This window comes from Aplysia californica, unplaced genomic scaffold (genome assembly GCF_000002075.1).
Source record: "Aplysia californica isolate F4 #8 unplaced genomic scaffold, AplCal3.0 scaffold00786, whole genome shotgun sequence".
Classification (NCBI taxonomy): domain Eukaryota; kingdom Metazoa; phylum Mollusca; class Gastropoda; order Aplysiida; family Aplysiidae; genus Aplysia; species Aplysia californica.
Window position 1 is genome coordinate 133,486 of NW_004798056.1, and position 13,576 is coordinate 147,061.

At 38.4% G+C, this 13,576-nt stretch overlaps 1 protein-coding gene across 1 annotated transcript; it reads right to left on the reverse strand.

Moving 5' to 3' along the window:
• Positions 1-469: 469 nt before the first annotated feature.
• Positions 470-11,097, reverse strand: LOC101850756. Its single transcript, XM_005109517.3, has 4 exons — positions 10,935-11,097; positions 5,278-5,494; positions 3,948-4,100; positions 470-1,303 (listed from the first exon to the last, which is right to left on the reverse strand). Exons 1-4 carry the CDS (start codon positions 10,944-10,946, stop codon positions 1,110-1,112), a joined length of 576 nt encoding a protein of 191 aa, XP_005109574.1. The 5' UTR covers positions 10,947-11,097; the 3' UTR covers positions 470-1,109.
• Positions 11,098-13,576: the final 2,479 nt, after the last annotated feature.

Here is a 13,576-nt window from a genome sequence, read left to right on the forward strand (position 1 = left end):
GAACAGGTTTTAAGTTGACACTAATAACTCCATATGCCCCAAAATTGACCAGCGTCCTATTCCACTGTGTCGTGACACTAATAATACACCCATTGTGGCTTTAACTTCGAATGACCAGAAATACCTGCCAGTTTGGATGAACTTTAGCTGCTTTAGCTTAGCAAATGTGAAGGGCACAACTAAATATAAAAAGAAAAAAAAAGGGAGCTTTCTCCGAAACTTTCCAGCATCTAACTTTTTCAGTTTTATGTGAATAAATGAACAAGGAAATGGCTATATATATGGAACCTGGAAAAAAAAGTCACAGAGAATGATGCACAGGAAAGTGGACAGACATGAAATAATGTCAAGAAGCTATCCCAAGATAGAGAAAACTGAGAAGTGTTTGTGAGTGGTCTATAGTCTGGTCCATTGTGAAAAAGGCGATGATGATGTAAATGTCTAAAGTGAAAAAAACAAACAAACAAAATTTTTTTTTTAAAGGGGAAAAATATAAGTTAACAAAAATTTGAAAAAATGTATACCATTCTAAAATTTACCACCTGCAATGATTATTGCATACAGTACAACCACTCAGTCACATTTCGTGAAAAAATACAAAAGTACCAGACACTAGTACAGTCTTCACTGGCCGCAGTAGGAGGGTCCTAACCCACGAACCACAATACACATGGTTCAAATCCATTTTGATTCTTTCCCCCCCAAACTTGGAATAATTTTTAAGATTAAAAAATCTAGCCTTCCAATCACTTGCTCATCTTACACGATATTATTATCAAACTGAAAAGAGATTATGAAGACTCTCATTACAACTAAAATTTCATTTAGCATATTTCTTTCTATTTCCATTTCAGATCAAAAGATCAAAGCCATAGATTGCTACACAAGCAAAGCTGCAAGGGAAACAAACTTATCTTACATGCAGCCAAATTTTAGTAGAAAGTTGACTTAATCAAAGGCATGTATAATTGCTGCTGAATTTCAGTAGATTATTTTCTCGAAGAAAGGGATGTGTTTCCTGCAGTTTACTATAAAAAGGCATGGTACATAAGATAACAATGTTGACTAAAAACCCAGTTGTAGCACCTTCTGAAAGTTCCTCCTAGACTCTACTCAAACTGTGGCTGCGGACTTATCATGGTTGAGACGCCCTCCAGTATACCCCCGATATACAGAAAGCAGACAGCAACCGTTGTCAGACCAAAGGACCATCCTAGGCGAATGTCACGATAGAAGGAAATGTACTCATTGTTGATCTCCACTTTTATGGAGTACAAGATGATTCCAATCGTCGTAAACAGTCCTGTAAAAGAGCAACAAAACAACCATCATCGACATCATCATCATTTTCATCAACAACATCAACTCCATCATCACCAAAAAGTACCATCAAAGTAGCAATAGCTGTTACTGCAATCTTTAATTCACTATTAAGATACACATTTATCTGGACTCATAAAGAAGTTCTTCAGTAAAAAAATTACTACAGTGGAGTCTGCTTCAACCGAACGTGGTTAATTCGAAAACAACAGTAAACTGAAAGAAAACAAATTCCCCTACGTGCTTTCTTCTTTGTCTTCGTTTTTAAAAAAAACAACAACTTTAGATTAGATGAAACATTCCCATTTCGAAAAAGGAAAGAATTTCAAGCCTTATGTCAACTAAATCTTCATTGGCAACCCTCAACTGAGGCAAACCATCAAGTCTTACAACTTACATGCTTCAAGATTTCAAAACGACATGAGAAATGTACCTGTATCATTGTGGACCAGAGACAGTCTATATTTGTCACACACATCAATAGGCCTACACATTATTTAAAGGCCTAGTAATGCAAGGAAAACTTATGAATAATTATGAATGCCTGTTGTGTGACATTTGGTTGGTCATAGCTTATTGTCTCTGTGAAGCTGGCTCACATAGGCCCCACTTATCAGTCAACTCTTTCATCTATTCTATGTGACTGTTCAGCAGACCAAGCAAGCTGATAATGTCAGAAAAAAAGCACAGTCATTACAGCCTGCAGCTCAAATTGCAGTTACTAAAAGGGATAGATGAGAAAAAAAATCTTCCAAAAAGTGAATTCTGCTGCAAGCATGGCATTCCTAACCCCATGCTGTCGATGATCATTGCTATTTGAGTAGGCTGTCTAGACTGAAGACCCAGCTTAATCCCCGAAAAAAATCCAAGTTAAACTTCAGCTAAAGCGAACTCCATTGTATTTTCGAGCAAGTTTATCGAATCAATTTCTTTTTCATCATACCAACATCAACGCCAACAAAAATAAAATTTGGGAATATGATAGTCAAGAAGCAAAATGTACATGAGCAGTTTGAATCTAACATATAAGACTAAAAATTGCTCCCTTTAATGTATTTATGTCGAAGCTTTACTTTCTGGGTAAGAAAATAAATTGATCCAGGAAATTGGAAATGCTCTAGTTATGTTTTCGAAAGCCTTAGTCTTGGGAGACTGCAAATTTACATTTTTGTGCCATAGATCAATGTTTTTCAGTTAAATTATACTTAAAAATGTGCTTTTATTTAATGGCCATATGATTGCCCAGGGAGCTGAAAAATGTCCGTTTCTTCAAGTTCATTATTTTGACAAGCGCCTGATTTCACCACAATAACATAAACATTTTAAAAAAATGAAATCTCAGCTGCAGCCCACTGCATGCAGCCATCTAAACAAGATACCGGTGCCCCCTACCTTAGAACACACCCCAAAGACCAACGCCTTGTCACTGATACAATGCATGCTTTACAATATATGGTGAGCTTGATTTCACTAGACTCTCCGCCACTGCAACTCCCAGTAAAGTACAAAGTACATAGATACAAAACTAGGTTAGGACCAAAGGCCCCAGGCCTTGACATTATGCAATACTTCAATGGCAGCCAGATCATTTAATCCTAAAGACCTGTAGACAACTTATTTTCATAACTGTACCTCCCCTCCCCCCCCCCCCCACACCGAACTGGTGCAAAATTCGCGATAGTGGTATTTTAACTGTTGCCTATTCATATCTCAGCCTTAATCATTGCTAGACGAAATAGGGCTTGTACCATATTTTAGATCTACTTCTTTTCCAAGGAAAAAAGACATAAAAAAAGGAAAGGTATCTGGACAAAAACGCAGGCCAGTTGTGTTAATAATCCAAGGGAGATCAGTATTAAAATACTTGAAAAAAAATGAAGGAAAGCAATAATTTTTGTTTTAGTTAGACTTTTAGGGCATTTGCAACACAAAAAGGTCATAAAAGTGCAGAAGAAGATTAGAGGTGTTACAAGAGAGTAACTAACACAACAAAGATCAAAGAAGAAGTGATCAGGATGATAAATGTTTGATAGGAGAGAAGGAGCAGACCACCCAAGACCACAAAATATTTTTGATGATTAGTGTGTTCGCATCAATACCCCCTTTGTGTAAAAGCCTGCCGGAGACTAGAGCCCACCCACCCAAGCACATTACACTTAATTAACACAGAGACAATAGTCAATAGTAGAACCGGTACAAATTATTCCTTTGCTACAAACCCTGACATTGCCCATCTACCACTCTATGCTCTATGATTGTATCATCTGCTAAACTGCAAGTAAGGCTTCTTTTGAAAATGCCAGTAGCACAGGGCAACAAAATGATCAAAGACCTCCACGAGCAAGTTGGCCTTCCATGTGCAACATATATATATATAATTAAAATCAAATAGACTTCAAAATCAGTAAGCAGTATTATTATCATTGCGTTTTCTTTTCTTTAAAAAAAAACAACCAAAACAACTGAAATCAAAGTGAGACTAAAAATTACTGTGCACTATAATGGTTTTGTTTCCTTTATCAAAACATCCCCATTCCCCCCCCCCCCCCCCCCCCAAAAAAAAAATTAATAAAAATGTTAAAAGACCCATAAAACCCTAAACAACAAAAACCAAACCCAAAACTCACCTGCGAGAACAGCGCAAACTGAGGCGGGGGCCATGATGCCAACATGAGACCAACCAAGACGATCAGTTGTCAGGTTGAGTAACGAAAAGATGGCACTAAACATGGACAAAAAACCACCAACAATCACCAGAGCTTGGACCTTAGGCAGATAATCTGAATGAAAAGAAGAAGAAAAAATGCAAGATAAAATTTGAGTAACTACTAACTACTATCTTTTTGGGTGCAAATCAGCGACTTGTATAATAATAATATAAGGTCAGGCAACATTTTTTTTATGACAACAAATCTTTTTGTATTTCAAGAATTCAGAAAAAAAAGGTTTATCCCCATCCTATGCACCAAAAATACATTCCCATCTTGGCACTAAACTGCATTCCAATCTCAGGCATCAAACTGCGTTCAGTTTGAAGATAAACTTGAGAACACACAAATCACAGTGAAAAAGAAGCTGGGAACTTGTGCTCATACACTCTCTGTCATTCTGCCACACCAAACATGAACCTTACCGCATAAAATTCAAAATTAGCTGGAATAATCACCTCAAACTGTTGAAAGTTTAAACAAAGCAAGCCTTCTGGTGGCTAGAAGACTGGCCTTGAGATAAAAAACAACTGCACAGAAGAAATAAAACTTAGGAATGAAGTAAATCTCAGACTACATAAAATATATATTTATATTATCACTTTTAGGACATAGGAACCTGTAGTAGATTCATGACACACTCTGCGCATCCCTGTAAAGTTTCGAGCTGTAAGCTTGTGTTTATAAATCCCACTTTTAAATAAAAAGTAATCCGTCCAAGCTTGAATGGGCTCATGCAAACAAAACTAATCTACTTACCTATCAAATGTATCAATTCAATAAAACACTTTGTGCACTTTTAATGTCAGCTTGTCCCTGTGACTTTTTTAAACGTATAGAGAACATTGTTTTAAAATACGATGGACAAACTGAAAAAAGTGGATTCGGTCATCGAATATTTGTGAAGTAAGGCAAAAACAGTGAAACAGGCACACAAAAAATAGAAAGGTGTGCATTTTCCCATACTGGGACAACCATTAACAGTTTTCACATACGAAAAAAAAAATAACAGTTCGAGCACAAAGCAGACTTATGAAAGAAACTGACAATTAATTAAGAGAAGATGGTAGCCTATAGGGAAAAAAGCCCATCACATGGCAACATGAGAATTACGACTTGATACAAATTTAAACTGTACCTTTAAAAAAATTTAGCAGTTCAAATAGCAAAAGAAAATAGTTTCAAGGTTTTAAAAAAGTTAGCCTTTTCCTTTTCTTTGTTATCAGAACCAAATGGCAAAAGTACTCACCTGATTGGTCATAATGGCTCCCTGGGTTAGTGCATCTTTCACCATCGGAGAAGCATACACGATGAAGTCCAAAATGCACCTCAATTCGATCATTGTAAACGTTACCATCCCATATTTCTTTCCAATTATTTGTGCTGAGGCCAATGATTATAAGGATGGTAGCCAGGTAAATCAAAGCAAGTCCAACAGAGACAATGATCAGTCGACGACCAGGGCGCTGGAATAAAAGATTTTCGACCATCTAGATAAAACAAATTACTTCAATGCACATTTATAACATGATGATTAGAATATTAAGCAATTTAAAAAACCCACCTACAATGGCTTCTAACACAATACATTCGTCAGCAAGCTGTTAAAATGTCATATAAGCCCAAAAAAGAAAACTTTTCAGGAGAGGGGAAAAACTGTTTCATTGTTTTAAAAATTGTACCCTGATAACCCTTCATTTTGAATTAAACCGATACCAAAAGAAAGGTACAAAGAGGAGGTGTTGCTTGACATAAATCATCTTGTAAAAGTATGTTTTCTTATGGGATTTGTTCTTTCTTTTGGCACCAGGCTCATAAAAATAAGCCTGCATGTACTGCAGTTATTGTACTATCAGCATGGTGTGTTCTAGACACTAGCTGTGCATGCAACAGAAGCAAGAAAAATGGTGTGCACTTTTACCATGAGTAAGTAATACAGTCTGTACCGGCTTTAAACACGCATGCATAAAACACGTTTTGGACTCAAGCATGCTAAACGGCTCGTAACTTATTAAAGCTCTATAAATTAGACGCCTTTAAGTACAGTAACTTCGACTTCGGGCACACTTCATTTACAAGACAGTCAATATTTTCATGACCCATCGAAGTTCGAACAGTCTATACCTCAGCAGTGAGTGTGTTAAGAGAAACACAAAGAACGCAAGTGATGGAGACACAAACACGTCCGCCGAGAGGAAGACAGAGAGATGGACACAGCCGCGTGCGTGGACATTGGATCTAGCCTAGGGCAAAGTTACATACAGACGAAAAAAAATACAAGAGATTCGGGGAGACAAGAAAGGGAGGCTGGCTCAGGGTTGCGATTTCACCTTTGCCCCTAGCTATCCGCTAATCCTGGACATATCACGCGCGAGATGGGATGAAGGTGGTGACCTGGTATGAATGTGGCACAGCGGGCAGTGGTACGCACAGGGCAGGCAGCATATTGGTCTAATGTGCTGTATTGTGTGACTGGCAGTCTAAATTAAGTTTTCCTTCCCCATTCGACCACAAAACAAAACAAACAAACAAAAACAACTATGGTAGGTAAAAACGACAGCGTACACCTTTGCGCGACCTCTACTTACAAACAAAGCGAATAACTCAGGAAATTTTCTACATAAAAATCTCTCGATTATAACAATGTCTACTTCGCACTCAAGCACGCTTCGGCATTTTAAGCACGCTTATATATATGCTTTCTCCCGATGACCGCGCTTAAAGCCAGCATGAACTGTAAGACACCAAGGTGGGTTGATAATAGAGGTACCTTAGAAATGTTTTTGGTTTTAAAACAATAACGTCCCTTCTGAAGGCACAAAACACCACAGCCTACTCCTACAAACTCACATACATGCATGCTTCTGGAAATATGCCCTACATACAAAACTATAAACACACACATACACACCCTCTCTCTCTCTCACACACACACAATTGAGGGGGTGGGGTGTTGAGAAACCTGAAGGACAGAGACAGGAAAATGTATGGCTCTTTCAATATCCATCTGTTGACACTTGATTATCGCTGACCCTATCCAACAGGCCATAGTCTAGATCAAGATATTAATTTTTGCAACAAGTCTGCCTCAAAACAATCTCATCGATAGCAGTCACTTGCTAAAAGTCTTGGCTAAAGTCTTCCACGGATTTCCATAATGAGCGAGCACTATAAGAAAGAGTAGGATAGAAGGCTAGGGGTAGGGTAAAGGTTAGGGTTAGGTCTCTTCTTTATTGTGTTTGTAGGGGTGGTCGCTCATTACGGAATTCCTTCCTCCCGCTTGGGCTAGGCTTACAATTAGGCAGATTATCTAGGCCTGCTCTTCTTAAAATGCACTCCATAACATAGCTAGATCTATAATATATATATGTCAAGCGACATTTTGCCGATCAGCGCGATCTTAAGATGGCGCAGAACCACATATGACGATCCGCAGAAAGCGTGGCCATCTCGAGATGGGCGCGACGCGCCATCACACACAAACAAACGATTTTGCAAAGTTCACAAACAAAACTCTGCAGAATTTATTATCATTAATTTCAAAAAAAATTTTTTAAAGGTTCAAGAGGACGCAAGTACCACTTGCCCATACAGCCTTTCTCTTTTGACTTTTTGCGTTTCGTTTGTAAGTGCTTTGCTTTCCCCTTTCATTCAGGGTTGCCACATTATTTTTCGGTCTCCTGCCAAACCAACGTTCAAAAACTGCCAAATGCATGTTTGTGTGTGTGTGTGGGTATGTGTGTATGTTGTTTTAGCGTGTGCATGTGTGGTGTGAAGTGACTTTTACAGGGTTGGGTTGATTTAAATCAGCTGATTTTTTAAATTTAAATCAACTTGATTTTTTAAATAAAAATCAGTGATTTAAATCACTTTAAAAAATTATTTTCATTCAGTTTTTACATAGTTCAACATTCAGAATTCCTTTCCTTGGTTTCATAAAACAGATATACGGTTTAGTAGACTAATATATTCATGCTTAAAAGTCTGCTTTCCCTCCTTTCACTGTAAAATAATACAGTATTCAATTTACTTTTTTTTCCATAATTGAAATCAGAGCTGGGTTGATTTAAATCAGTTGATTTTTTAAATATTTTAATCAACTTGATTTTTAAAATAAAAATCAGTGATTTAAATCACTTTTTTTTAAATGTATTCAGTTTTTACATATTTGAACATTCAGAATTCCTTTCCTTGGTTTTATTAAACAGATAAGGTTTAGTAGACTAATATAATCATACTTAAAAGTCTGCTTTCCCCCCTGTCACTGTAAAATAATACAGTATTCAATTGACTTTTTTTTCATAATTGAAATCAGGGTTGGGTTGATTTAAATCAGGTCGATTTAAATCAGTTGATTTTTTAAAATTTAAATCAACTTGATTTTAGAAATAAAACTCAGTGATTTAAATCACTTTAAAAAATGTATTCTGTTTTTACATCTTTAAACATTCAGAATTCCTTTCCTTGGTTTTATAAAACAGATATAAGGTTTAGTAGACTAATATAATCATGCTTAAAAGTCTGCTTTCCCCCTGTCACTGCAAAATAATACAGTATTCAATTTACTTTTTTTTATCATTATTGAAATTAACATTTTCTGTTTCTTTTTAGACAAACACAAGCGGGCGCGCACACACACACACACTGTAATAAAATGCAAGTTTATCCATGCATAATTACCCCCCCCCCCCTTCCTTTTAGACTGACATTTTCTTCATTTTTTGTCTGTAGCCATAATTCACTGATATATATATATATATATATATTGCAGATTAAGGCTTTCTTTTGCGGTTGCTTAATTAATCATTTATAGTTAAAATAAAGACAATGCCTTTTGCACTAAAAGAACATACTTTTAGCAACCAAAAATCCCAAACTGTGTCGACATTTTTTTTAAATAAAAAAAATCCGATTTAAATTTTAAAAATCTTGATTTAAATTTCAAAAATCGATTTTTTAAATTTTTATTTAAAAAATCAAAAAAATCACCAAACCTGGACTTTTATCTAGATCTATCACAAAACCTCTCTCTCCCTCTCTCTTTTTCTTTGCCACTCTCACCTCTATGTGTGCATATAATAAGGTAGAGGCTAGCCGTACTTAATGACGGCTAGACTGGCAGTCTAGCCGTACTTATTCTTAATATGATGGCTAGACTGACCATTTACAAAAAATAGGCCTACTGAATTGTAAATATACATTTTTAGTGTGCAATACCTAAAGCATTTGTATTTCAGACGAAACCAGGTGCCTTAAATGATAGTGTATGTATTTTAAACCTCCTGTTTTCTAACTAATGTTAATTTAGGGCCTAAGATAAGTACGGCTAGACTTCTTGTCTAGCCGTACTTAAGTACGGGTAGACAGCCAGGCTAGCCGTACTTAAGGACGGCTAGACTGTCAGGCTAGCCGTACTTAATATTGATGGCTGAATTGTAAATGAAATTTTTAGTTTGCAATGCCAAAAGTATTTATTTGTATTTCAGACAAAACCAAAAGGTGCCTTACTGACTTGCATGTATTTGAACCTGAATAATTACTAGATCTAGATCTAGATCTAATGAGACCTGTGTACTTAACAGGTTTTAGTCGATTGGGCCAAACCTAGATCTAAGTACGGCTAGCCACTTCGATATATAATATGTTGTATGTGTTTGTGTGTGTTTCCAAGCGATTGGCAGATGGTGCAATTCTTGCTGGGAGTGTATACAGACCCGGTAACCGGGAACAAAGTCATAAAGTATACAGATCCGGTAGGGGAACTCTTTTGTGATTTCGGAAAGTTTCAGCGCCCTCTTGGCTCAGGGTAGACCTAGGTTCTTCTGGTAGATCTATGGCCTAGGCTAGGTCTAGATCTAGATCTAGACAGACAGACATAAATCCTTGGTCTAGTTTCGAGGCTAGCCTAGATCTAGATCTATATAAATCTAGATCTAAATGAAGATTGCGGATGTCTTTTCGATGAACGATCGTTTTTCCTCCGTTTTGGAGTTGGAGGAATTACAATTTGAAGAATAAGAACAATGTCATAATTTCTCTCGAGCAGTCATCCTCTCTATTTCTCTCTCGCTCTGTTGCTCGCATTCTCTTTTTCTTTGTTTGTCTCTGTCTTTCTTTCTCCCCACCTATTTCCCACTAGACGTCTATATATCTCTCTCGTTCCCTCCTGCCAACTGGCTGGGGCATGTCATACATTTTGCTAGCACTTCCCCCTGCTCTCTCTCTCTCTCTCTCACACACACAGACACACACTTGACACACACACACACACACACACGCACACACACTACCGGGTCTGGGCGCTGAAACTTTCCGAAATCACAAAAGAGTTCCCTTACCGGGTCTGTATACTTCCTGACTTTGTTCCCGGTTACCGGGTCTGTATACACTTCGATTCTTGCTTGCTTTGACTTTGCACAATCTTAAGATTGCGCAGCTCTATTCATTTTCGGAAAGATAATCCGTAGATGGCGCGCCCATCTCGAGATGGCCGCGCTTTCTGCGGATCGTCATATGGTTTTGCGCCATCTTAAGATCGTGCTGATCGGCAAATGGCGCTTGACATATAACCACTACGACTACGGCACGGCATCTATGATACGGTCTACCTTTCATTAACAGTGACCACATGCTTCACTTTTCTTGATGACTGAGACAGATGGTCGAACTAGATCTAGATCTAGACCAGGGGGAAGAAAAGAGACAATCCGACAACAATAATTGACATAGATCTAGATCTAGATATAGATATATAGATCTAGATCTAGATATCTATCAGCCAACTTATTATGAGGCATCATGAGGGCAAGAGTGCAAGAGAGCCAGAGAAAACAGCTGCTGATGATATTTTTCTAGTCTAATCATAATAGATTCGTTTGAGCCAGGGAGAATCCTACAGGTACTTACTGACACTCCCATCTCCCCGTGGTTCAAGTGTTTTACCAGCTCAAAAGTTCTCTGAACTCTCAACGCGACAATGCGACAAACAGAGCACTGAACTGATCCCGGAAGTGAACAGCAGCTTTGAAAAAGAAATTGCTTTTCGTCAACACAATAAACAATCTAGGCCTAGGCTGTGCGTTACTTCCTCTTGACTGATGCTTGCCGAAAAGGATTTCCCATTTTCTAGGCCCTATTTTTTTTTTCATGTTGTTTTGAAAAAATGACTGGTTTAAAAAGGAGTAAAAGGGTGTTCAAAAGATAAAATTTCAACAACAGGGACCTTTTACTTTAAATATTTTAGGCACATAACATGGAATATTTGCTTAACCCCTTCTTTAATTAGATCTGCTGCATCCTATGATCTAGTCGACTTTAATGTGTACCTGGCTCAAAGCAAATTGCACCCCCTGGAGAGAAACAATCATGGCCGCGATGGCCTAGCCTGCCTGGGACTCATTGTTCTCGACCCGTCAGATTGCGTTTTATTGTAAGTTATGATGTGATCTAGTTATTTGTTATTTTTAGTTTATTTTTATTTGACCTCGTGGATGAGCACTCTGTTTGGAGCTCATTTTTTAATGAACCCTATATTCTATTCTCGTTTTCTTTCTTTTAGTCGTCTGCGGCTGCTGCACATTTTCATTTGTGCGGTGAAGTGATGAGTGGTGGTAGTGACAACAGTGTAAGACGCCTTCTGTCGATTTTCGTGGATCGCGCAACGCATTTTGAGGATCCATGAAATGGAAGGACTTCCGTAACGAGCGACCACCACATCAAACACAATAAAGAAGAGGCCTAGACCTAACCCTACCCCTAATAACACCCTGCCCCTAACCCTACCCCTAACCCTACCCCTACCCCTACCCCAAGCCTGCTCTGTCTCATAGTGGTCGCTCATTACAGAAGTCCTCCCCATGAAATGCCCAACAATCCATAGATTATTGCGCAGTCTGTATTAGATCGCGAATCAGCTTTTTTTGTGGGCCCATGCCATGCCATAGATCTAGGTCTAGAATTAGAATGCGCAACACGGATCTTAGATCTTACCCGAGTGTCGAGCGTTTCATTTTTCTGCTATGAAATAACTTGTAGTTTCACCAGAAGTAACCCGCCAAAAATGCCCCACCGCCACTGCCGATTGGTTGTAAACATGGGGGTTTGGCAGGGGGGGGAGGGGGGTGGATACCAGCTGGGGCACTATTCAGGAGAAGTGGTCCCAGCCTAACTCCAAAGACATTTTTTCTGCACAAAATCGGGGGAACAAAAACGGAAATCTAGATCTAGATTCTAGTAAATAAACTGAACTGAGTTGCCGGCCAAACCTATTTGAGACTAGATACCTAGATATTCTAGATCTATTTTCGACACTTTACTTACTCACTCACTGCCATGCCCGAACCCTGTCGGGTGATCCGCGTAGACCGCTGCCTGCCAAACCCGAAACCCGTCTGGTGCGTTTTTACTACTATTTTTCAAACATTCATTCCCCGAAGCGTTTCGGGCTTGGCAGTCGGCAGTGGGCGACAAAAGCCAGTTTAGTTTCGATTCTGCATTGTTGCAGTAACTTCCCTTGAATAAGCTACTTAAAAATCGGACTTTTTCTAACTCACCCGAAACGAACTAAAAACTACTAACGCTCAGTTACAATGGCGACGGCATCTCAACGAGGTCGGAACATTTGAATTAATGGACCCATTCATCAATAAAGGGTCAGATTTAGATCTTTTTGCAGATGATAGTGATGATGAACCATCATGCAGAGTTGATAATGAGTATAGGAAAGGAAATAGGAGAGGTGCAGACTCAAGTGAAGATGAATGAAAATTGTGCTAGATCTAGGCCTAGATCTAGAATCGGGTGTTCCCCATGCTCAGACCTATGATCCGATGCTTCCCGGTCCCATCACGCAAACGTCAAAGATCACACAATGTAGATTTAGACCCCAAATGATAGGAATACAGCTGACATAGACCCTCCTATGTCTACAAAACAAACTTCAAATAGTGGCACCCCTTCCCCAGTGGCCATGCCTCGCCCTGCAACCACACACCCAGATGTTGATGCTCAGGATGGGTGGACTGATGACTTAAATGATATTTATTTCAGTTATATAAAATTTGTCAGATATATCTTTTCACAGTGACTCTTCAACATTTGTCAGTTGACACAAAATCTATTTCTTGCAGAGATAAAGATATAAAGTATAAAGGCATGCACATCGACTGAATTTACCAAGCACCTATAAATGTTATGTAAAAGTTTTTTTTCTCGATTTTGTTTGCCACATATTCACAAACTCATAAAATTTCACACGATAAAGGAATCACAAATTTTTTTTTTGATTTTATGAGTATGTTTCAATGTCATTGTTTGTGGAAAAGTTCAAAGCTGTACACAAAATAATAAGCTGACAGTGAGGTTTTGCAAAAGGTCCCGAAAGCCTGGCATTCCTGCTCCTAGGCTTATATAACTTATATGGGTTTTTTTGTGTGCTGAGAACAATTTTGGCACTAAAAACTGCCACAAACCATTATTTTGTGAATTTAGCAGGGGTATCACCCCTGCTACCCCCCTCCCCTTTTTTTAGGCAGGGGGTGTACCCCCTG

What these genes read in the sequence shown, in the direction of transcription:
- LOC101850756 (XM_005109517.3), bottom strand. An exon ending in GAGCCATTATGACCAATCAG is followed by an intron (nt 4,101 to 5,277) that starts GTGAGTACTTTT and finishes CTTTTCATTCAG; the next exon opens with ATTATCTGCCTAAGGTCCAA. An exon ending in AGTTTGCGCTGTTCTCGCAG is followed by an intron (nt 1,304 to 3,947) that starts GTGAGTTTTGGG and finishes GCTCTTTTACAG; the next exon opens with GACTGTTTACGACGATTGGA.